This window comes from Accipiter gentilis, chromosome 26 (genome assembly GCF_929443795.1).
Source record: "Accipiter gentilis chromosome 26, bAccGen1.1, whole genome shotgun sequence".
In the NCBI taxonomy this organism is placed as follows: domain Eukaryota; kingdom Metazoa; phylum Chordata; class Aves; order Accipitriformes; family Accipitridae; genus Astur; species Astur gentilis.
The window spans coordinates 1,631,504-1,656,874 of record NC_064905.1 but is presented as its reverse complement, the minus strand read 5'-3'; the positions used below and the strand labels follow the sequence as shown (position 1 = coordinate 1,656,874).

Genomic DNA, 25,371 nt, shown 5'->3' with positions numbered 1-25,371 from the left:
GCGGGCGGGGGCGGGGCGGCGATCGCAGCCCGGCCGGCTGAGCAGCTCCTCGGTACGCAAAGACGCACAAAGTCGGCGAGCGGAGGGGATGGACCGAGTGACAGTTTTACGTCTCTCCACAGCCCCCTCCTCCTCCTCCTCCTCCTTTTTCTCTCCCTCCTCCTCCTCTCCCTCCTCCGCCGCCTTCCCCAAAATACGCACGGCGTAGCCCCCCCCCACCGCCCCGCCGCCGCCTCTCCGCCCCCACAGCGCCGGGAGGGCGCCGGGAACTCCCGGCAGCGGGAATCCCCGCTCCGCCCCTCCCGGCTGCTGGGAGCGGGCACCGGCGGGCACCCCCTCACCAAAGCCGGCTGGGGGTGCCGCACCCCGAGCCGCTGCTCCGGTGCCGAGCCCCGCAGGCAGCGGGACACGCTCCCGAGCTCACCTCGCTGCACAGGGTGGAATCCGGCGGGCTGGCACCGGCTGGACCCGCGGAGGGTTTCACAAACATGAATTCGCTGATGTCCGAGACCGGCGAAAAGCAGGAGCGGTAACGCGGTGCAGGGGGTGCCGTGGCTGTCACCTGGACACCCATCACCATGTCCCCTTGCTTAGGCTCATAGTGCAAGTGCCCAGAAATGTGGCTGGGAGGGGGCTGCAGCGTGTTCACGCTCTCCACGCAGCAGCCCTGGTTGGCAGGGGCAGAGCCCCGCCGGAGGCACCGTATGCCCAGTGCTGCCAGTCCCACCAGCGAGACAGTGGAGATGAGAACTAGGGACACAATCAGATAAAGTGTAATCGTGGGTAAGCCCCCACCATCAGTGGCCCGATCCTCGGAGCCCTGCAAAGCCTCTGGGCCCTTCTCCTCCACTAGCACCACCAGTGTGACGGCTGTGGAGAGTGGGGGGTCCCCAGCATCCCGGACCACCACCAGCAGTTCATGTGCAGAGAAATCCGACTCCTGCAGGGCCCGCATGATCCGGATCTCCCCGGAGCGCAGGGCCACACTGAAAAGCCCTGGGTCTGTGGCTTCCACGAGGTGGTAGGAGAGCCATGCATTGCGCCCCGAGTCCGCATCTATTGCCACCACCTTGGTGATGAGAGCAGGAGGGGCGGTGGAGGGGGAGATTCGTAACTGGGTAGCAGAGTCCTCCCCAGCCCTGGGGAAATGCACCCGTGGGGCATTGTCGTTCTGGTCCACTATAAAAACATGAACCAGCGTCCTGTTCCTCAGGGCCGGGGAGCCACCATCCGAGACCTCCACATGGAACTGGAGATAGGTGGTTTGCTCATAGTCAAAGGGGAGTTTGGCAGAGACCTGCCCATTTGTGGGATGTATGGAGAGGTAGCGAGTCGGATCCAGGCCTGGATCTGTCCCACCAGCTCGCAGGATGGAGTAGGAGAGGCGGGAATTCTGCTCCGAGTCAGGGTCGGCAGCAGAGACTGTAACCAGCACGCTGCCCACCGGGTTGTTTTCTGCCACCAGCACTTCATAGGACGCTTGCTCAAACTGGGGTGCATTGTCATTGACATCTGCCAGGGCAATTGGCAAGATGGTGTGGCGGGAGAGCGGGGGACTGCCCAGGTCCGAGGCAGAGACAGTGACATTGTAGTAGGCAATATGCTCCCGGTCCAAATGGGTGCTGGTTAGCAGTGAGTACTGGTGCTCATAGTCCTTACGCAGCTGGAAGGGAAGATCTGGAGACACGTGACACTGGACCTTGCCCTGCTCACCAGAGTCCCTGTCTCTGACATGTATCACGGCCACCACTGTGCCCGGGGGTGCATCCTCACTCAGGGAGCTGGAGAAGGAGGTAAGAATGACCTCAGGGGCATTGTCGTTCACATCAGTGATTTCCACCACCACGCTGCAGTGCTCCTCCATCGTGGGCGACCCCATGTCCTTGGCCTCCACTTCGATCTCATAGACCGTTGCCTCCTCGAAGTCCAGGTTGCCCTGGACGCGAATCTCCCCAGTTTGCTCATCGATGGCAAAGATCTGGCGTAAGGCAGCTGAGTTATGGCTGCTGAGGGAGTAGCGGATGTCTCCGTTGGGCCCTTCGTCCACATCAGTGGCATTTAACTTCACCACAAGGGTGCCCAGCGGCGAGTTCTCCACCAAGCGGGCTCCATATGAGGGTCTGTCAAAGACTGGGTGGTTGTCATTGGCATCCAGGACCTGAATAGTGATGCGTGTCTTGCTGGACTGAGGGGGAGAGCCCCCATCTTCGGCAGTCAGGACCAGCTGGTGGAAAGCCCTGAGTTCCCGGTCCAGGGCCCTCTCCAGCACCAGCTCAGGGAACTTCCCACCATCTGTGCGCGCCTTCACGTTGAGGTTGAAGTTCTCATTGGCACTCAGGTGATAGGTCTGCAAGGTGTTGGTGCCCACGTCGGGGTCCTGGGCAGGCTGGATAGGGAAGCGGGCACCCAGTGATGCCAGCTCATAGATGCGCAAGGAAACCTCGTCACTGGGGAACTGTGGGGGGTTATCGTTGATATCCAGGATCTCCACCTCAATGCGGTAAAACTCCACTGGGTTCTCGATGGCAAGTTTCAGGTGGAGGAAGCAGCGGGGGTTCTGCCCGCAGAGCTGCTCCCGGTCTATCCGCTCGCTGACCATTATAACACCAGTGTTCACATTGACCGAGAAGTACTGGGAATCCGAATCGGACAGTACCTGCAGATTAGCTGCCGCCAGTTTCGCCACATCGGTGCCCAGGTCCTTCGCGATATTGCCCACGAAGGCGCCCCGGGTGAGCTCCTCCGGGATGCTGTACCGGATCTGAGCAGAGGAGCTGTGCAAGAACAAACAGAAAGAGAAGACACGCGGCAGTCCCAGGGACCGACCCGCCTTCCCTGCCCTCGGCATCCTTGCCGGGTGGGCGGCCGGGGAGCGATGCCCACCGCGCTCCGGGGCCGCGCTCAGCGCTCGCCGCTCCCATTCATTGTTTGGGGCGGACGCGGTTCGACGGGGGCGGGGGACGCCGGTGCTCCGCGCAGCCGCCTCGCTATTGGCTCCCAGGGCCGCGCCGCTCCTCCAATCGCCGCGCTCCTTTCCCAGGACAGCAACACCGGCGCCAATCGCAACCCGCGGGCTGTTGCCGCGCGGCGCGAACCTGCGCGGCGCTTCCCCGAGCGGCGGCGGCCCCGGCGCCCCCCGCGCCCGCCGCGCCGGGGCCGGGGAGCCAGGGCGGCCGCGGGGGGGGGGGGAGGCGCGGTCCGGCCGCCCGGCGAGCCCTGCGCCGGCACCGCCTTCCCCTGCCCCTAGGCTCTCACCTGGCCGGGGTCCCGCAGCGTACCGGTGGCGGAGAGGAAAGCCCCGGTTTCCCTCGGTAGGGTCGCGGGGGGCGGGCAAGGCCGCAGGAAGGTGAAGTCGCTCCGGTCGGAGCCGGGGGAGAAGCAGGTGCCGTAGCACTGGGACTGGGAGTCGGTGGGTCGCAGGGTGACCTCCATGTACTTAAGGGTGCCGTCGGAGCTGAGCTGGAGCTTGGGGCTGGAGTGCTTGAAGAAGTCCCGGGAGGGCGACTCGCTGAGCCAGCAGCAGCAGCAGGGCGAGGCGGCGGCACGGCCTCTGCGCCGGAGGCACCGGGCAGCCAGGAGGGTGACGGTGGCGAGCGCCACAGTGCTAACGGCTGCCAGCGCGATGATCAGGTAGAGGGTCAGGTCCTGCTTCTCCTTGGGACCAGCCAGGAAATCCCGAGGCTTGTAGCTGTCCTCCAGGGACACCTCCTCCAGGGCCACGGTGATGGTGACAGTGGTGGAGAGCGGTGGGTCGCCGTTGTCCATCACCTGGACAATGAGCTGCTGCACTGCTGCATCAGTGTCCTGAAGGGCACGCGCCGTCCGCACCTCCCCGCTGTACAGCGACACTTGGAACAAGGAGGGGTCGGTGGACTGCGGCAGCAGTCGGTATGAAAGCCAAGCATTGTGCCCAGCATCTGCATCCACTGCTGTCACCTTGGTGACCAGGTAGCCCGGTGGGGCAGACAGTGGGACCCTCTGGGGTGCCGGGACATCACTGTCACTGGCAGGGTGCAGGATGGTGGGGGGGTGGTCATTCTGGTCCAGCACAAAGATGTAGACAGTAACATTGGCGTGGAGCGGGGGGGACCCCGAGTCCCGCACGGCCACAGAGACCGGCAGAACCTGCAGCTGCTCAAAGTCAAAGGTGCGCTGAGCATAGAGGTTGCCATTGTCAGGGTTGATGTGGACAAAGGAAGAGGTGGGGGCACCCTGCACTTGGCCACTCTCAATGGAGTAAACAAGCCGGGAATTATCCCCATCGTCGGGGTCCGAGGCAGAGACAGTGCACAGCAGGGAGCCAGGTGGGTTGTTCTCTGGGAGGAAGGCATCATAGGAGGGCTGCAAGAAGTGCGGGGGATTGTCATTCACGTCAGATATGTTGAGGAGCAGCATGAGGGTCGTGGTGAGAGCAGGAGACCCACCATCCCGGGCAATCAGCTCCACTACATACTGGGAGGTGGACTCTCGGTCCAGGCTCTCCCGGGTGACCAGGGAGAAGTGGTTCTGAAGGGACCTGATGGCAAAAGGCACATCAGGGGAGATCTCCAAGCTCACATCCCCATTGGCCCCCGAGTCTCGGTCCCGTATGTTGAAGAGCCCCATGACGGTCTCCGGTGGGGTGTCTTCGGGCACTGGGTTCAGCAGGGAGGTGAGCAACACCTCTGGGGGGTTGTCATTGACATCCTCCACTTCCACCTGCAGTACACAGTGGCCCTCCATCTCCGGGATCCCTCCATCATGGGCTCGCACATAAATCTCATAGAAAGGTGATTCCTCAAAGTCCAGGGCCCCACTCACCCGGACCTCACCACTGCGGGGATCCAGGGCAAAGAGCCTCCGGACCAAGTCAGAGGTGTGAACCCCAAAGGAGTACTGCGTCTCCCCATTGGGGCCCTCATCAGGGTCAGATGCATTGAGCTGGAGGAGCAGGGCTCCCACGGGCATGTTTTCCGGGACTTGCACCTTGTACGTAGTGCGGTCAAAGGTGGGCGCATTGTCATTGACGTCCTGGACCAGCACTGTTATCTGCACCGTGCCTGAGCGGGCTGGGCTTCCCCCATCCACAGCCGTCAGCACCAGCTGCAGTTCCGGCTGCTCTTCCCGGTCCAGGGCACGCTCCAGCACCAGTTCCGGGAAGAGTTTGCCATCCTGCTGCTGCTTGACGTCCAGGGAGAAGTGGGAGTTGGGGCTCAGCCGGTAGGAGCCCACAGCATTGGTGCCCACATCGGGGTCCTGTGCGCTCTCCAGGGGGAAGCGTGCAGCCACTGTGGCAGACTCGGCGACACGCAGGGTGCGGCGAGAGGTGGGGAAGCTCGGGGAGTTGTCATTCACGTCCAGGATCTCCACTTCCAAGCGGAAGAGCTGCAGGGGGTTCTCTGTCACCACCTGCACCGACAGCACACAGCTGGCAGCCGCTCCGCACAGACGCTCCCGGTCCAGCTGCTGGCTCACCACTAGCGCGCCGTCGTCCAGGCGCATGGCAAAGTGGCGCAGGCTCTCCTCTGAACCCAGGCGCAGCCTGCGACCTGGCAGCTCCTCCACCTTCAAGCCAAGGTCCCGGGCCACGTTCCCCACCACAGTTCCCACCTCTGACTCCTCAACCACCGAGTAGCGGATCTGCCCGGAGACCCAGCCCCAGCCGCAGAGCAAAAACAAACTCAGTACTTGCCATTTCCAGGCGGGTCGCTGGAGGCTGACGCTCTCCATGTCTGTGCGCGTCCGGCCCGGGACGCAGCAGGCGCTGAGGAGCTGTGAAAAAATCGCTGGGTCTCTCTTCCACGGCTTGGAAAACAGCTCCGGGGCTCCAGCAGGCTGCGGCTCCGACTGTCAGCCTCTGAGCAGAGGGGGTGGGCTGGGGGAGGGGAACTGAATCACAGCCCCAGCGCGGAGGTGGAAGAGGGGGGGGAGAAGTAGATTCCCCCCCCTCCCCCCCGGCTTCAGATCAGCACCCAATTGGCCAGGAGCTCCGTTCCCTCTCGGCCAGCGGTGGCTCCCCGGAGGTGCAGGAAGCGGGGGCCCGAGCCGGCATCAGCGGGGCTGCCACCCCCGGCCTCCCCTCTGCCAGCCTGAGTCACTTGCTCCGACAGCTCGTTTCCCGTTCACAGGGAAACTGCACGTCCTGGCAGCCTGGAAGCTAGGTACAAGCCCTCCCTGTGCGCTCCCCCTTCCACAATGGTGGCTTCACATCGTGCCCACAGACAAAGGGCAGCTGTCATGAGCTTGGGCCAAAGGACTTTTCATGCCTGATGAAAAGGTGCTTGTTAGAGCCCTGAGGTGCCAGGGGCTCTTCTCCCACCCCTTTTCTCCTCCCCAGCTAATGCTTTGGCTGCTGCCCGGACCCCAGGATTGCCTCTCTAAGTGAGGCATCACTGCCACCAGTACTACCGTCAGCCAGGAGAGCTTGCACTGAGACAGGGATGCCCATCCCTGCCAGACCCACGTTGGTGTTGGAGGCAGAAGGTGGGAAGGCAGAAATGTGTGCGCCATTCAAAGCTGGAACACAATTGTTCCCCACACACACCTGGCTGGATGCCCCTTCCTCACCCTGCAAAAAGGAAGGGGTCAACCTTCACAGCACCTGACTCACTGCAAATGCACAGAGCCAGCCAGCAAGCCCACTAGACCACCACCAGATTGCAACCTCAGGTCAGGATGTCAGACTGGGAAGAAGGCCCGAGCCTCCCACCTGGCAGACACACATACTGAAATTCTCCTGCAGACGCAGCTTTGCAGCTAAGCAATCTCCCAGAGGGCAAAAGCAGGGTCTCGGCCTCCCCGGGGGGAGCAGAGCAGTAGTTTCCCCCTCTCCCTGTCCCAGAGGATAGTGGCAAGGTGCAGAGTGTTAGCTCAATTCACATCCCTGCAGAAGCCTTGTGCAGGCATGCCGTGGAATCCTGTCTTCAGTGCACTTAAGGCCACCCTGACCTCCCTTGGGTGCATGCAGACCCTGGGGGGCTGGGTTCCATAGTGGTGTGGCAGGCAGGGGAGCCAGCTCCTGCCTGGGACCCTGCCTGTCTCCACCACCTGGGCACAAGGGGACCTGGGGGAACAAGCAAGAGAGGCTGGGGGGCACCCTGCCCGGCACGGACGACGGTGACAGGGACACCATCCTTCTGGGCGAGGACAGAGACAGTGGAGGTGCTGCCGTCGAGGGGTCTCCCTCCCCTCTGCAGCCCCTCCCTGCCCGTTCCAAGAGCCACGGGACGGGACCACCCTGCTGCCAGTCAGGGAGAGACGGAGCAAGGAACTTCGCGATTGGTGCAGAACACCGCCCGGGTCCCACCTACTGCCTGCTCCGGGAGAGGTGAAAAGGCATTCTTAAAGGGCTAACGCAGAGAAACGCTGGACAGGTGGATTCCCCAGTTTCCAGAGACCAATACCTCTTTGGACGTACTCATTCCCCGAGGGCTTCCCACGGTGCTACCAGCAGGAAGCTGTCGCAGTAACCTTGACTCTGGGATGTGCCCTGTCCCCATCCCAGGCAGGGCCCTGGACAGTACAGCTGGGTGACAGACATTGCCCCAACACAGGATGCTATGCCCCTGGAAATGGGTATTGTGCTGCTGCGGTGCCTCAGCAGAAGCCCCCTGTGAAGCCCACATGGTCTGGGAGAATCTGCCCAGTTTCCCGAGGTGGCTTATTCACCAAGGGGCTGAAGCAAGGGACAGGCTTCACACGGGGGTCCTGCTGTTGCTTGGGTCTGCCACAGCCTGGGATGGGGATGGTGGCAAGGCAGGAAGCGTATGGGGTGTCTAGGATGGAGAAGGAGATGTCCCCATTCCAGAGGGCCAGAGCTCACCCTGTGGAAAGGCTCTGACCTAGATGACCTGGGGAGCTGAGGGATCACTAGAGATCCTGCAGGGTAAAATCCCTCATGGCAGGACACGCTACCTGCCACAGGTGGGGTCAGCACCATCCCCACTGCATCAATTTTGGGGTCTGGCTGTTACCCTGCAGAGCAAAGAGGTGTAAAGCCTTTGCAGGCTTGACACGGTCTGTGGCATTGGGCCGGATCTTCTGTCACTACAGAGACTGAAAATCCAGGGCCCAGTGCCAGCCCAGCTGGTTTCTCACTGCCAGTGTAGTACTGGGGAGTAAGGGGGAGCCATGGCTAGTGCTCAGGCTTACTGCCTGCCCATTATCACCTCCTTCCATCCCCACTCTCAAATCATTTACTGCCCCCACCCCCAGAGGCATCTTGCTATGACCCTTTGGTGCAGGGGACATCCTTGTCCCCAGCTGTAGCACACTCTGCACAATGCAGAGGAACACTTGCTCCTGCAGCTGCTGCAGCTGGTCCCACCTGCCACAAATCAGAAGTGCTGAGTCTGAGCAGTGACACAAGCGGGAAAAAAGAAAAAAAAAAAAAAAAAAGGCATAAAATAATTCTGAGATGTTTCTGCCTCCGTCTGTGATTCGGCTACAGTGAGCAGGCGGCACACACAGCCCCACACCCATGCACAGCTTCCACTGCACCTCACTTCCTTCTGCTCCAAGGAACTGGTCTCTCCTACTCACAGCCTCCCAGGAAAGGACACGTTACCGGCACCGACCATCTTGGCAACCCATCAGATCCCCTACCCCCTTCTGCTGGATCCACTACCTGGCCTCACCTCTGAGGATCGAAGCGTTCTTGTAATTGAAAGCTCTCAAATTAAGCTGCACAATTCCCACCGGGGGAGAAGCACAGAAGCTGCCTGCCATGCGCAAACGCCTTTCTGGCTGCAGTTTGTTCAGTCAGGACATTAGACATCACCCAGAGATAGCATATCACAAATCATGCAGGGCTTGTAATAGGGTTTTTAAAACAACAGCTGGGTGGAAGACTCACTATCCTGCTCAGAGCCACAGTCCAGCTGAGTGGAGCCCTGCAAGAGACTGGGGTAGTCTGCAATCCCACCCGCCCCACCCTGAAGTTAACATCATCACAAAACTTCCACGGAAACAAAGCCGGAACCATCAGGAATCAAACATGAAGTGAGACACGGACGGAAGGGACTGCTCTGTGGCCATGGTCTGTCAAATGGAGGAACCAGCACTGTCCTTCAGCTTTGCATACTACACCGTGGGAAGCGACGCCCCGATCCACCACTGGCAGCTGGTGGCTCCCAGCCCCATTTGCACCACCACGTCCCCAGCCCACACCAGGGCATGACACAGAGAGGCTATGTTCCCCTCCTGACCCCGCCAGTGCTCCCCTCGGCTGTCATTTTGCAAAGGGAAGGAAATACCATTAGCAGCAAACTTTCTGCCAAGGATTTGCAAGTGGCTGCAAGCTGACCTCAGCCTCTACGAGTTACTCACACAAGGCATACCCAAAACCGCATCGGAAAGACATATGTTTGTTAACCTGAGCAAGCTGACTCACTTGATCCTGCTCACTATGGTGCAAATGTCGACATTCAGGATGTCTCATTTGACTCCAGAGAAGACCTGTTCAGCTATAGCTAACGACTCTTTAGAGGCATGGCGCGACTGGATATTCCCCCCAACCCCAATCTGCTACCATATATGTATGGCACAAATGAACCATGTCTCTGCCTGGCACCAGGACATGCTAAGGAAGGAGCTACATTACCTCAGCAGGCGTGGGGAGCCGGCTGGCAGTGCCCACGATCTGATGGTACAGCCCTGGCTCACCATTCCTCATGGTGCTCTGGCGGCTCCCCAGGGGGCTGGAAGTGAAGGGCTTTTTACACAGGAGATCACTCTGGCGAGAGTCTGTGGTGAGATAGACTTGGTGGTAGAAGTTGGGTGGCGTGAAGCCACCCCGCACAGCATCAATGTGGTGGAAAGGCCCTGGTGTCCTGTACAGGGTGCTCCTGGAGCTGTTGAACAGCTCCTTTGACTGCCTCCACTTGTAGCACTTGAAGATGCCCACTGACAACATGGTGATGAAGAAGGCTGCTGACACCAAAATCACAGCCAGGATGAGATAGAAAGTCACATGCCTCCTGGGATCGTTGGTGGGTGCCACATCAGTGAGGTCAGTGAGCACCTCCTTGACCATCTCGGCCACAGAGATGGAGACAGTGGCACTGGCTGACAGCACAGGCTCCCCATGGTCTTTCAGCAGGATGACTAGTATGTGCTGGGGAGCATCATCCTCCTGGAGCTGGCGGGCTGTGAAGATCTCTCCACTGTGCAACCCAACTGAGAAGAGGCTGGGGTCAGTGGCCTGCAACAGGGTATAGGAGATCCAGGCATTGTACCCTGCATCCGCATCCACCGCCACCACCTTGGTGACCATGTGCCCAGCAGGAGTGCCTGGTGCCACCACATCGGTATAGGTGGCAGTGGTGTTGGGGTGAGGGTACAACACGGTTGGGGCATTGTCATTGAGGTCAGTGACAAACACACTGACTGAGACATTAGTGGCCAGAGGCGGCAAGCCGCCATCCTGGACCTGCACCATCATGCTGAACTCCACCTGGTCCTCGTGGTCCAGGGAGGTGAGCAGGTAGAGGGTACCATTCTCCCTGTCGATGGAGAAGAGGTGGCCTACAGTGGGGTCACTCTGCAAGAGGGTATAGGAGAGATGGGCATTGCGCCCAAGGTCCGGGTCTGTGGCACTCACATTAAGGATGGGGATGCCAGGCATATTGTTCTCCAGCACATACACATCATAGGAGTCCTGGGAAGACTTGGGCGCATTGTCATTGACATCTGACACCTGCACCAGGATCTGTTTTACCACAGACAAGGGTGGTGAGCCTGAGTCCCTGGCTGTGATAGTGATGTTATACTCCAATGCCTTTTCCCGATCCAGAGCTGCTTTTGTTTTCAATGTGTAGTAATTTTTGAGGGAGGAGCTGAGCATGAACGGGATCCCAGGGGAAATGAAGCAGTTTACCAGACCGTTGTCAAGGGAGTCCAAGTCTGTTACACTCAGCAGAGCTACAACCGTCCCTGGGGCTGCATCTTCAGGCACAGGGCTGTACACAGAAGTCACTGTCACCTCTGGAGCATTGTCGTTCACATCTACGACTTCCACCAGCACTTTGCAATGAGCCACACCAGGAGCGGCACCCTTGTCTTTAGCCTGTAAGTAAATCTCGTACAGCTTCGTTTCCTCATAGTCCAGCTGTCCCTTGACCCTCAATTCCCCCATGGCAGAGTCCAGAGTGAAGAGTTCTCGTACCTTGGCAGGTGTGTGGCTGCTGAAGGAATAGACAATGTCTCCATTGGGCCCATCATCCAGATCGTATGCACTGATCCTGGCGACCAGGGTACCGCTGGGTGTGTTCTCCCTCACACTTGCCTTGTACGTGGACTGGTTGAAGACCGGGGCGTTATCATTGGCGTCGACAACATCAATGAGGATCTGCACGTGGGCCGACCGTGGTGGGCTGCCTCCATCCAGTGCAGTCAAGACCAAATGCAGCTCCCGTTGCTCCTCCCTGTCCAGCTCCTTCTCCAGCACCAGCTCCGCGTACTTGCTGCCATCCACCCTCGTCTTCACGTCGAGCGCAAAGTGCGGGTTGGCGCTGAGCTGGTAGGTCTGCAAAGAGTTAATCCCCACATCGGGGTCTTGCGCGCTCTCTAGCGGGAAGCGCGCTCCGGCCGCCACCGACTCGCTGATTTCCAGCCTCGCCTGGCTGCTGGGAAAAACCGGGTCGTTGTCATTGATGTCCTGGATCTCCACGGCGCCGCTGTACAGCTCCAGCGGGTTTTCCACCACGATCTCAAAGCTGAGAGAGCAGGGAGAGAGCGCGCCGCAGAGCTCCTCCCGGTCTATCCGTTCGCTCACCAGCAGCGCGCCGCTCGTCAGATCCACCCCAAAGTACTTCTTGTTTCCGCCGGACACAACCCGCAGCCGGCGCTCCGGCAGCCGCCCGAGGTCCAGCGCCAGGTCGGCTACCACGTTCCCAACCGCGGAGCCTCTCCGCGCCTCCTCGGGAATCGCATAGCGAATGGCGGCGGAAACCCAGTCGGAAACGCCGAACAAAACCAAGAGGCTCAGTACCTGCCCCGTCGTCACCCCGCGGCTCCTTACAGCAACGCCGTTCATCGCACAGGACGGCCGCGCTCTCCGCTTCGCCCCCCCCGCCCCGGCTAGAAATCCTCAGCTCGCCCCGTCATGCCGCTGCCCAGCGCGCCCCGGGAAGCGGCGTCCGGCCGGGAGAAGGGCATTGCTTTGCGGGCTCCGCGGTGACTCACTCCCAGGCTCTCTCTGAGACCGTCTGCGCCTCATCCCGGCTCCGAGCGGGGCCGGGCCGCCAGATTCCCCCCCGCTCCATCATTGGCCGACAGCGGCACACAGAGTCCCGGCCAATAACTGCACGGAGCGCAGGGCTGCCCGAGCCCCGCCGCGGGGCAGCCGCCCGCCGACCACCGCCGGGAGGGAGCGCGGCGGCTCCTGCCCGAAGGCAGCGGGGCTCGGGCTGGTTGACCCTGAAGGGAGAAACCCAGCTCATAAGGACAGCCGGGCTGAGAGAGCGCTGGCAGAGACAGCGTAGATCGGGGACGGGGACTGCGTGTGCGGGCAGGAAGGTCTAAGAATTGGCGGAGAGGATGACGCCAAAAGGGGGAATATGGAAACGGGGGCTGGGGGGAGTGGTGTACCCCCGGGAAAACCTCGTTGGAACGAGGCAGCGGGAGCAAGAAGGGGAGGTGGAGCGGGCAGGAGGAGGGGTGGGGAGTGTCGGCCGGGGCACGCAGGGCGCCGGCACGACGCGCCAGCTCGGAGTGTCCCTCGGGACCTTCGGGATGCCGGTCCTCCCACCCGAGTGCTTGGTCAGCCCCTTCCTGACATTCCACGGCGTCGCGACGCCGCGCCTCTGTGTGCCACCAAAGCAGTGTCGCCGGCAAAACGACGCAGATTTCGTGCTGCCGAGTTACGAGCAGCTCCTCCAGCTGCAGCACACAGTCACCCCGCGGGGCAGCTCCTGCCACAGCGTTCCCAGGAGCATCACCCCTCCTGCTCCCCACCGCCACCACTGTCCCAGCAGGCATCTTCCCCGACAAATCGTAGAAAGCTGGGTTTAATACGCCCTCCTGCTCTCGCCACCTCCCTCCTTGCTCCTTGGTATCTGTTTCCACCAGCCAGACGCAGAGGAATCACGGTCTACGACGTGCTGGTTCACCGGGGACGGGGCCGATTCCCGTTCCCGTGCAGCAACAGCCCGGCGGGTCGCTGCACCGCATAGACCACGGCACCGGCAGCACCTCGGAGAGAAATAGCCAATTCCCGGGCTGCCTGCCTGCCTGCCTTTTGGGGTTATTTCTGTCAACAACAACTCCCGATACGTCGGTTTGCCGACATTTCGAGCGCCCATGTGGATAAAACTATGGCAATTTCGGCTTTCGTTGTCCGTCACCCGCGCAACTGCCCAGCTGTCACGGTGCAATGGGAAGGAGCCAAGGGAGCTTGATAAGGCAGAGCCAGAAGCCCTATCAAAACCCAGCTGTGGCCGAGAAACACAGAGTCCAGGTGTCTTCCCACAGCCGAGACTGATAAGGAAGGGATGGCGATGTCTGGGAAAGAAACTGGACTGGAAATCAGCGCCCACGCGTTCATTCCCTTATCAAGAGAAACGACAAGGCTCTCTACGCCCTTCAGAAATGGCTCGGAAACGTTGCGGCTGGTTATCTGTTATCCCGCTGCTTATCGTGGCTGAGCGCGTTGTGGAAGGGCTGCAAATCAGCCGCACCAATGTGGGAGACACGACGCCCCCCCCGAGCGACAGGGACCTCGACTCTGGCTACATGTTCTCACACCGCACAGTCCTGTTAACTGCTGTGAGCACGGGGGATCCACCCAGAGACGCAGTATTTTTGCGAATGATCGTTGCCGAAAGATAAACCTTATCAGCGCTACATATCGTTATCACCAGTCCACAGAATGTGATAAAAGCATAGGCTTCACACCGATAAAATCCAAGGTTAGTCGTCTAACGTTGGATTTTAATAGAATTTAATTCTGGAGCAATTTAAATACTGAGAAGGAGACCGATATGCTTTACCCACCACAGCTGCATCGTGCATGTAAGTATCCGTTATGCCGCTATGAGTTTTGAAGCACTTCCGTAACACACTGTGTATGCAGGCTTACAGCGCTGAGAGCAGTCTTCTTATCTCATAGGCCCTTGTGCAACCAAATCCCAATTACCTTTCTTTCTTACATATAATCTAAAAAGAAGAAAATCCACAGCTCTCTTCAAGACAAATCTTGAAATAGTCTTCAGCCACTTATTTTCTCTGAAATAAGCCCTGAATCTTTTTTCCAACCACTGCCCATTTCGTGCCTTTCCTAAACTCTGCTTACTGAGGAATTTCTTTAACGTGCGTACCGCAATTCTTAAGGAGTTTCTTTTCACATGAGTGCACACATGACCTATTAATCCCAGCAGCAGTAAGACTGCCAAGCAGCGGAGAGCTGAGTACAGCAAAGAGATCTCAGGAACCGTATGGAAGACTGAACATTTCCATCTCCCGTATTTCGACTGATCTGGACACATTACGTCTCCCTTACTTTGATGGGAAGCCCGAATATTGAAAGCAACGGGTCGGAGCTCCTGAAAGCACCATTTGGAGGGAGAAGAGTGGAAACGTGTGACAGCTAAGGGGACAGGTGCCTTTCCCCTGCACCAAGAATTCCTTCGGGGATGGATTCAAGCCAAATCCCAGCCAGAGCTACTCTGGCATTATTCCCGGCTGCACTGGGGCTCCAGAGAATCCGGTGGCAGCAGTGGACCCAAAGCATTTTCTGCTCGGCTCCGGGCTTGGAGCTACAGCCCCAGCTCCCCAGATGGAAGATAAATATTAAGACACGGGTGTACACAACGTTTTCCTTTTGAGGGCTTCAGAGTATGAGAAGAACGGAGCTGGAAGGGAAAACAGAGAACTACGGAGTTGCTGCCCTCACTGAGTGAAGAGGCCGGGATAGCTCACACATCGTTATCACAGGAAAGCAAGCACTCAAATCTGGCAGACAATAAATGAAGCACTCACTAGACCAAGACGAAAGGGTTGTCTCAGCTTAGGACCCCACGACACTTTTGCCCCCGCTCTGCCCCCATCACCCCGGCTCGATGAAACTCGAAGTAGGACAGACAGACACCAGTACAAACATACCGTCGCTCCTCGGGGCACAAATGACAATTCGTGGGTGACACTGGGCAGGTCAAAAGAGTCAACATCACGCGCACACTCACACTCACCCACGCCTCCGAGCTATTGAGCAGTTTGCCGGGAAGTGTCGTTGAGCTGTGCCCGTAGCCCACCGATCCCCTACGGCAGAACAGGGGAAGAAGAAGATTCATAAAAACACGCAGAGAGGGACCCCGGGACAGAAGCTCACCTCTGCTAAGCTCCGGGGGCTAGGAGGATCCTTCCCGGAGTGAGTGTCTGAGCCGGGTTCCCTGGTCACGAGACGGTCAGACAACGCTGCCGTCCCTGGTCTCAGAAATGTGAAGTCCTTCTGGCCCGACTCGGAAGCTAAACACACCTCGTAGGAATAGGGCAAGGGCAGCGTGCTGCTGCAATAGTTGTACGGTGGTTTTGAGCCCAGGCTGGAATACAGTTCCTTATCAGCAGTTATAAAAATGGGAGGAGTGCTCGACCGTCGGCATTTAAAGAACAGTATCAAAATTACTGTCAAAACGAATAACAAGGACACGACAGCAAGCGCCACTACAAGAATGAGGTTTAGATCAGACGTCAGCTCGGACACAGCGTCTCTATCGCTCAGCTCCGGCAGCGCCTCCTGCAAGCTCTCGGCCAGCACCACGTGCAGCGTGGCCGTGGCCGACAGCGCCGGCTGCCCGTGGTCCTTCACCACGGCCACCAGCCGCTGCTTCGCCGCGTCCCTCTCCGACACGGCCCGCGCCGTCCGCACCTCGCCGCTGTGCAGCCCCACGCGGAACAGCGCCGGCTCCGGCGCCTGCACCAGCTCGTACGACAGCCACGCGTTGCGCCCCGCGTCCGCGTCCACCGCCACCACCTTGGCCACCAGGTACCCGGCCTCGGCCGACCGCGGCACCACCTCGAACGGGGCCGGGGCCGGGGCCGCGCCCGCCCCCGCGCCCGCCCCCGCGCCCGCCGCCGGCCACAGCACCCGCGGCGCGTTGTCGTTGCGGTCCAGCACGAAGACGCGCACCGTCGCCGTCGAGCTCCGCGCCGGCGCCCCGCCGTCCTGCGCCCGCACCGCCACCGCGAACTCGCGGCACTGCTCGTAGTCGAAGGAGCGCTGCGCGTACACCGCGCCGCTCCGCGCCTCCACCGACACGTACGGCGCCGCGCCCGCGCTGCCGCCCGCCAGCCAGTAGCTGACGCGCCCGTTGGCGCCCGCGTCCGCGTCCCGCGCGCGCACGCGCAGCACCGGCGCGCCCGCCGCGTTGTTCTCCGCCACGTAGGCGCTGTAGGCGGCCTCCTCGAACACCGGCGCGTTGTCGTTCACGTCCGACACCTCCAGCACCAGCGCCGCGCGGCTCGAGAGCGCCGGGCTGCCCCGGTCCCTGGCCACCACCGCCACCCGGTGCTCGGCCGCCTGCTCGCGGTCCAGCGCGCTCGCCGTCACCACCTTGTACGAGCCGCCCGACGACGCCACGATCGACAGCGGCGCCTCGCCCGACAGCTCGCACGACACCTGACCGTTCTCCCCGGAGTCCGGGTCGTTCACGTTCAGGAGAGCCACCACCGTGCCGGCCGGCGCGTCCTCGGGCACCGGGCTCGACACCGACAACATCATGATTTCGGGCGCGTTGTCGTTCACGTCCAGCACCTCCACCTCCACCTTGCAGTGTGCCACCAGACTGCCCCCGTCCCTCGCTTCGACGGCCAGGCTGAACGCGCGCGTGTCCTCGAAGTCCAGCGCCTCTTGCAGCGTGATCGTCCCGCTCTCAGCGTCCACCACGAACTTCTGAAGCACCTTGGCCGGCATTTTCCCGAAGCTGTAGGTGATGCGGGCGTTGGTGCCGGCGTCGGCGTCGGAGGCAGAGACGTTCAGTACCATCGAGCCCGGCGGCGCGTCCTCCCGCAGGCTGGCGCGGTAGCGGTCCTGCGCGAACACGGGTGGGTTGTCGTTGGCGTCGGTGACGTTGATGCAGAGCTGGGCGGTGCCGCTGCGGGGCGGCTCGCCGCCGTCCAGCGCCGTCAGCACCAGACGCAGGCTCTGCTGGCTCTCCCGGTCCAGCGCGCGCCGCAGCACCAGCTCCGCGAACTTGCTGCCGTCCTGGCTCTCCTTCACCTCCACCGCGAAGTACCCGTTGGCCTCCAGCTCGTAGCCCTGCAGCGAGTTGCTGCCCACGTCTGCGTCCTCGGCCGTGCCCAAGTAAAACCGGGTGCCGGGAGAAGTGAGCTCGTTGATCTCCAGCTGGAAACTATCTTGCAGGAAGCGCGGGGCGTTGTCGTTGATGTCCTGGATGGCCACCTCGACGTGGAAAACGTTGAGCGGGTTCTGCACCAGCGCCTCGAAGCTGACGGAGCAGGACGCCGCCTCGCCGCACATCTCCTCCCGGTCCAGCCTCTCGCTCACGTAGAGGTTCCCGCTCTCCCCGCTCACGGTAAAGTATTTCAGCTGCCTTTTAGCGGCGGACGCCACCCGCAGCTGGCGTGCCGGCAGGTCGGCCGGGCTCAGCCCCAGGTCCCGCGCCAGCGGCCCCACCAGCGAGCCTCTGCCCAGCTCCTCGGGGATGGCGTAGCGGACCCGCTCCGGCGCCGCCCGGCAGCACAAGCCCAGCAGCAAAGCGGGCAGCAGCACTCGCCCGCCTGCTCGCCGGCCGCTCTGCCTCTGCCTCTGCCTGCCCGCCATTCTGGGCAGCGCTCGCCGCGCTCCTCCCTCCTGCCGCTGCCCTGCGTCCCTTGCAGCCACGCTCCGCAGCGAGCGCAGGGCCCGCCGGAGGCCAGCGATCTCGGCGCCGGCTCGGACGCCGCTGCTCCGGCCAGCGCCGTGCGAGCGGGCAGCCTGCGGGGGCAGGACGCTGCGGCGGCTGCTGCTCCGGCTGCGGCTCCAGCGCCGCTCCGCCTCGGCCAACAGCGGCACCCGGAGGCGCCGCGACGCCACCGCAGCCGGCTGATGGCCGCGCGGCGCTTTCGCCTCTGCGCTCCGAGCCGCACTGTCAACAGCTGCCGGCAGTCGGCACCATCGGCTACCGAAAGGCGCGATTCAGCTTTCAGTTTGGCGAGTGTTCTCATACTCGCGGAAAGACGATCTGAGCAGCTCTGTTTAATAGTGGAAGTGAAGGGTCCGGCTGGAGAACGTGTTGACGTTCGTGCAGATTTCGTACAGCAGAGCCAGGTGAGTGCAGGTAAGTAGAAGCAGGTACACTGTACAGCAAATATCTGACATATTCCAACAGCTTCTACTATTGCTGTGGGTTCTCTTTCCCTAGCTTTTTTATTTAATTTCTACCAGCTCTGAGAAGCAACAGCTACAAAATACTTCAGTGAAGAAGCTGTTGTGGAAAGGAAGCACCAGACCCACCATTTTCTTTGAGGAGATTCTTGTTTATATCCTTTTTATTTTATATACCTCTCAGAGTGACTGAGACTGGGGGAAAATGGCAAGCCTTATTCTCTACAGCAGCACTATCAGTACATGCTCCCAGTTTTACAAATCATGGAGATCAGCACAACTTCTTGCTCTAGAACCGTGAAGACAGACCTGTTAAAGCATTTCTTCAAAATTGCTTCATTCAGTGAATGGGGTAAGTAAGTAGATCTAAGAACATGGACAGGCAGCAAAAAGGTACCCATGAGCCCAGGATACTTCAATTACCAGTGTGCTATTCCGAGAATTGTAAGATGGAGTGGTATACTCCTCCATGGTGATGCCTGACGTGTATGCGACATGTCAGCTACCTTTCCCAGGACAGTCAGAAACTTGTAGGAAAAAAAGATGGAGAAAAAAGTCACAAGAAGAAAAGTCAGAAGGGCAACACTAGCAAAGGCAGGTTACCTATGACACAAACACAGCAACGTGTATTTTGCACCCACAACACACAGAACACTCCAGGCGTGGGCTGGTCTGAAAGTGGGAAGGATAAAACCCTCTTGAGTGCAACGCCTATTAAAAAAGTATTTGATCCTCCTCAGTGCCTGTTTGTACGATAACACCACCTCTCAGCAGCACTCAAAGAAAATCACAGAATGCAAGACTCTGCAAAACAACAAATCTTAGTTCATGACCTTGGAGAGGGCAGGGCACATTATGACCAGCTGAATCATTTCAAGTGCTACACAACCCACGAATTTGGAAACTACAGATACAGCAGACTTTCCTAAAACTCCTATTGCTCCAAACAAGAGATGACTCCATGGATGACTGCTGTGCCCGTTCACAGGGTGCTGGTGATAACTCAGTTCCACTCTTGCTACTCCCTTAAAAGATACAAGGACACAGACTACAGGACTCAGTTTCTCCTTCACAAGCTTCTTCCACGTAGCAGTTACTAGCACATGATCACTTGGCTACAATGTCACTGAGAACAGGCTCTTCCTTACCAACAAGACCATTCTCACAAAGTAGCCACACTATACTTCACATGGAAAGACAGATACCAGAGGGTCACCTACCCATACTGAGCAGGTATTTATGCAGAATCTTGCCCTTTCTCAAAGTTTGTTGCATTGCATTACTAAGGTACTGCTTACATGCATTTTAAATAATGAACAGTAAATGAAAACTCTGTGTTGCAAGACAATAGTGATAAATAAAGCAACGAACGATAGAGTTTTAGAAAAACCTTCAAGTAATAAGCCATTCATGATGAATTTACCTGTCTATGTCTGATAGTCCAATCCTCTGAGTAACGTTGCCGAGCAAGAAATGAACATTATAGTGGTATTAGGCACATTAGGACATACTGTCATTACACCCTCAGCTACACTGCTACCTCTAACTACACCTCTCTGTAAAAGACACGATGATTAACAGTAAAGCAGATGAAAAGTGACCATAGGACAGTACCTATGCCTCAGAGATTAACCCTCTTTTGGCAGAAGAGGCCACAAGGTTGCTGTGTGAATAGACTCCTAATGGACAAGAAGGTCATTCTCACAAAATCCTTCCAGGTGCAGTAAGACTGGATGTACTCACCGGCTGGTAAGGAGCACACAACCTTTCTAACCAGTAACACTATTTAGAATGCCTACTACTCTGTTCCTCACAAACCATTTGCATCAATTGTAAACGCATAGCATTGAAAGATCAAGCACTGCTATGTGAGGGATAACGATACAAACCAAGCTGAAAGGCGACATAAAAAGCACAAATGAATAACCCTTTACAGCAAGAGTATGTTGACATTTCTTAAAGTGCCATGCCATCTGTAACACACACCAGCAGAAACCGTCACAATACTCTCTAGCATTTCACCTGTTATTTGAAGGCCTAGGAAGAGGCTTATAGAATCTATAAAGCACAACATTCAGTCTTGGAACATCCAGTTCTTCAACTCCACTCCATTTTTGGAAGAGCACAGCGGCGGCTCAGCACCAAAATGACCAACCAGTGCTCATGTATGCACATGTATTTTAGATTTTAACACTTACCCACAAGTAATTTCGCTCCGCTTCCACCTTATTCCTCAATCTGGAGCATGGAGCTCACTTTTGACCCAACCAAGGAAATTCCCACAAGTAACAAGGAAGGTGCAGGAATGCATAGGAATGGTCTCCCGGTTGAGGAAAAAGTACCTCCAGCACAGAAAACACATACTGCATTCTGGTACACAAAGATGGCACTGCTGTCACTACTGGCTGAGGAACACGCTGTGTGAGGAACCATCACACGAGAGAAATACAAGTCCTGCCCCAAAACAGGCACAGGTGGCTCTACGTTTATTTCCAACAATGGTTTACATTGGTCCTAAATAATGACTGTTAAATGAAAAAGCTGTGTTACAAGGGAAGAGTGATAATTAAGTGAAACAAAGACGGACTTCAGAAAAACACCTCAACTAACACGCCGTACAACATAAAAATAATTTTGTATTTCAAAAAGTCCCATCCAATAAGTAAAACTGCTCAATGGCAGGTAAGAAACACATTAAAAAAGAAGAGAACCTTTCTAACGAGTACTGCTATTAAGAATATGTAGTACTCAGTTCCTCACACACTGATTTCAACGACAATAAATAATAAACAACACAAGATCAAGTGCTACAACATGCGCGAGCAGGTAATGATACGAAACAAGCAATAGGGCTGTATGAAAAGTATAAATGATTAACCCATCACGGCACGATATACACGGGGTAATTAAAGTTCCGTTTCAAGAGAATCTCATCCTACTCAAGCACTATTGCTGTCGGGAAGACATCTGATGCTGCTAATAAGGAAAACTTCGATTTGTTAATACTGCAACACATCCGTTAAGAAGACCTACTCTAACAGGAAAACCGGTCGGGGAACAAAATGAAAAAAATTGGCGGCCGACTAATAGAAGCAGCAAGCCCCGCTGAGAGGAAGCTCCAGCAGGCAACAGCAGCCTCCCGCTTCTCCTGCCTCCCGCAGCAACGGTCACGCTGAGCCGCCATCCCACGCTCACCTCCCGGGAGCACGAGGCGCCAGCGACCCGCGCGTGGCCGAGCGAAGCTTTGCCTTCCCGCTACCTCCACCTCCCGAGGCAGGAGACACAAGACGGGGGGGAAAGGGCGGAGAAGCAGCGGAGGGAAGCGTTATGCCGCGGAGAAGGGCTGGTGGGAGGAACTCACCGGGGCAGCGGCGGGGTCCGCGCGGCGGGCGCCGGCAGGGTCCTCCCCGAGCAGCGGCGCGGGCTCGTCGGGCGGCGGCCGGGCCGGGAGGGTGTCGCAGCAGCTGCCGCCCGACAAGCGGAGCTGGCTCTTGCGCGAGTCGGCGGTGAGCGACACCTCGTGCGAGTAGGAGTGCAGGAAGGCGCGGACGCCGTCGATGCCCACGAAGTGCGAGGCCGGGACGCCGCGCAAGGCGCCGCTGCCCGCCGCCAGCAGCTGCGAGCGGCGCCAGCGCCGCAGGCGCAGCGCCAGCAGCAGCAGCAGGAAGGCGAGGAAGAGGCAGGACACGGCCGCCACGGCCACCACCAGCCACCGCGTCAGGCTGCCGGCCGGCTCGCCCGGCGCCGCCGCCGCCGCGCTGCCCAGCTCCGACAGCAGCTCGGCCACGCTCTCGGCCAGCACCACCGTCAGCGTGGCCGTGGCCGACAGCGCCGGCCGCCCGTGGTCCTTCACCACCACCACCAGGCTCTGCCGCGCCGCGTCGCGGGCCAGCGGGAAGCGCGCCGTCCGCACCTCGCCGCTGTGCAGCCCCACGCGGAACAGCCCCGGCTCCGTCGCCTTGGCCAGCTCGTACGACAGCCACGCGTTCTGCCCCGCGTCCGCGTCCACCGCCACCACCTTGGCCACCAGCGCCCCGGGCTCCGCCGAGCGCGGCGCCAGCTCCGCGCCCGCCCAGCCCGCGCCCGGCGCCGGCGCCGGCGGCGGGTACAGCACCTGCGGCGCGTTGTCGTTCTCGTCCACGATCACGAGCCGCACCGACACGTTGCTGCTCAGCGCCGGCGCGCCGCCGTCCTCCGCCCGCACCCACAGCCCCACCTCGCGCACCTCCTCGTAGTCGAAGGAGCGCAGCGCGTACAGCGCGCCCGTCTCCGCCTGCACCGACACGTAGGACGAGAGCGGCGCGCCCCGCACCCGCCCCTCCGACAGCCGGTACCGCACGCGCGCGTTCTGCCCCCAGTCCGCGTCCGCCGCCCGCACCGTCAGCACCAGCGCGCCCGCCGCGTTGTTCTCGGGCAGCCGGGCGCTGTAGCGCGCCTCCGCGAACACCGGCGCGTTGTCGTTCACGTCCAGCACCCGCAGCGCCAGCACCGCGCTGCTCCACAGCGCCGGCGACCCGCCGTCCGCCGCCCGCACCGTCACGTTGTACTCCGCCACCTCCTCCCGGTCCAGATCCCTCGCCGTCACCACGCGGTAGTAGTCCTCAAAGGACTTCTCCAGCCGGAACGGCAGGCGCTCGGCGATGCTGCACCGCACCTCGCCGTTTGCCCCCGAGTCCCGATCCTGCACGTGCAGCAGGGCCACCACCGTCCCCGGCGGCGCGTCCTCCGAGATCGCGCTCAGCGCCGACGACACTGTCAGTTCGGGCGCGTTGTCGTTGACGTCTGTCACCGTGATCGCGACTTTGGCCGTATCGAAAAGATCTCCTCCGTCATGTGCCTGCACCTGCAGTTCGTGAGAGTCGCCTTCCTCGAAGTCCAGGCTCCGCAGCAGTGTGATGGCTCCCTTCTCGGCGTCTAGCTGGAAAATCTCTGATGCCAGGTCCTTCGTTTTCCTCAACGAATACATCACGTGCCCGTAGAAACCCTCGTCGGCGTCGGTGGCCGTGACGGTGACGAGGGTGGAGCCCACGGGCACGTCCTCCGGCACACGCAGCGTGTACTCCGCCTGGCTGAACACGGGCGCGTTGTCGTTCGCGTCCAGCACCGCCACGCGGATCCGCGCCGTGCCCGTCCGCGCCGGCTCTCCGCCGTCGCTCGCCCTCAGCACCAGCTCGTGAAACGCCGCCTCCTCCCGGTCCAGCGCCTTCGCCAGCACCAGCTCGGGACGCTGCTCCCCGCCGGGACCCGCCTGCACGGCCAGCGAGAAGTGCTCGTCGCCGCTCAGCTCGTAGCTCTGCAGCGAATTCCGTCCCGAGTCCGGGTCGTGGGCCTCGGCCAGGGGAAACCGCGACCCAGGGGCTGTCGTCTCGCTCATTCTCAGCTCCGTTTCTGTCTCTTGGAAGCTTGGCGCGTTGTCGTTAATATCCGTGATTTCCACTTCGATGCCGTAAAACTTCATTTCCCCCTCCACTATCACCTCACAGCGCACCACGCATTTCTCCACCAGCCGGCACAGCTGCTCTCTGTCTATCCGCTCCGCCGTCACCAAATGTCCCGTCTTCTCGTGCAGAGCGAAATACTGCGTCCTACCTCTGTCTAGGATACGGACGCCGCGTTCGCGGAGCGCCGGCAGCTCCAGCCCCAGGTCCTTGGCCACGTCGCCCACGAACGAGCCCTTCGGCATCTCCTCGAGAACCGAGTAGTGCAGCTGCCCCCACGCCGCCTCCCACGCCGCCACCAGGACGCACCACAGCAGGGCTCGCTCCCGCCGGCCCCAGCGCCTCCCCGCCGCGCACATCTCCGCCGCGGCCACGCACCGCCGCCGCACGCTCTTCCCAGGCGCTTCCCGCTCGGGCTCCGCTTCCCTCTCAGGCTCCGGCCCCGGCTCGCCGCTCCCGGCCGCTGCCGCCGGCCCCTCCGCCTCGCTGCAGCACGGCTCCGCACCGCGGGGACGCTCGCAGACCGCCCGGCCGCCGAGCCAGCCAGCCAGCGAGCGAGCGAGCCGGGCCGCAGCGGGCGGGGCTGCCGGCAGCGCTCCGGCCTTCCTCTCGCTCCTCCTCGGTCAACAGCGGCGCCCGCAGCCTCCTCCCGGCACTGCAGGCACCCAGCGCTGCCGAGCGCTGCCCGCCCTGCCTTTCCCACGGGCAGCGGGCGGGGACGGCACCGTCGCCACGGGGACAGCGGGGCCCGTCAAGCGGTCATCTCCTGCGCTGCCTTTTAACCAGACCATCTCTCCTTCCACCCGCGAGGCGATCACGACCAGGAGGAAGGCAGAGGCCTCCCGTCGCCGTGCTGTTCCGACCGCACGGGAAAAATCATTGCTAACGCCGAGACATGCCAAGTAAAATAACGTCTCTTCGTCTCACATGCACGTGATTACGAGCCTCATACCATTAGCCCGAAGGCATAATCACCAACCGCAATATGCGTAGCGGTCATGCCTGAATGACTGGTACAGGGAGAGCAAGAGGAAACAGGCTCTGAAACACAACCCGGGATATTCAGACACACCCCCCGCCCCCCGCCGTGAACCAGAGTTAGGAACCCCAGCGGCAGGAACTTTGCGTTAAATACCTCCGTTCCTAAGGAACACGCTTGGAATTAACTACGCCACGACCATTGACTGAGATTAGGCATTTAAAGGCTAAGGCGTGGGTGAAGCACGCACATGGAGCCATTTGGAAAGAAAGAGGACTTATAGGCTCGCAAGGAACCCCAATTCAGTATGAAGAAGAAATAGCGAAACTTTTACAGGCATTTCTTCTACCCAAGGAAGTTCCAATAACACATTGTAAAGCCCATCACAGTGGGAACAGTGAAATGATAAAGGGAAATCGAAAAGCACACCAAGTGGCAAAAGAAGCAGCTCTCAAAGAGTCTACAGTTGAAGGAGGCTTAATTCCAGCATCTCGTTTAGAACCATCACCTCCAAAATATACTGAGAGAGAAGATTAATTGCCAGAACAATTAGATTGTTCTAAGAATGATCAGGGATGGCGGGTGACACCTTTAAAGCAACTGCTACTTTCTGACAGGACGATGGAAAGCCTACTTAAAAGAGTGCATCGCGAAAC

At 59.6% G+C, this 25,371-nt stretch overlaps 1 protein-coding gene across 23 annotated transcripts in view; it reads right to left on the bottom strand.

The window, feature by feature from the left end:
* Positions 1-25,371, bottom strand: part of LOC126051050 (protocadherin gamma-C5-like) — a 147,764-nt gene that overhangs the window by 24,675 nt on the left and 97,718 nt on the right. For 4 of the 23 annotated variants that reach the window (XM_049829743.1, XM_049829742.1, XM_049829740.1 and 1 more), the window contains exon 3: positions 22,677-24,095. The exons of 5 other annotated variants lie outside the window; for them this stretch is intronic. In XM_049829743.1, the coding sequence (XP_049685700.1) occupies positions 22,677-24,095 (1,419 nt within the window). Of the gene's footprint in view, positions 1-424; positions 3,133-3,255; positions 9,559-11,968; positions 12,160-15,304; positions 18,080-22,676; positions 24,190-25,371 lie in introns of those variants that run through there. 14 more of the 23 variants (XM_049829735.1, XM_049829738.1, XM_049829737.1 and 11 more) reach the window with 10 other exon arrangements.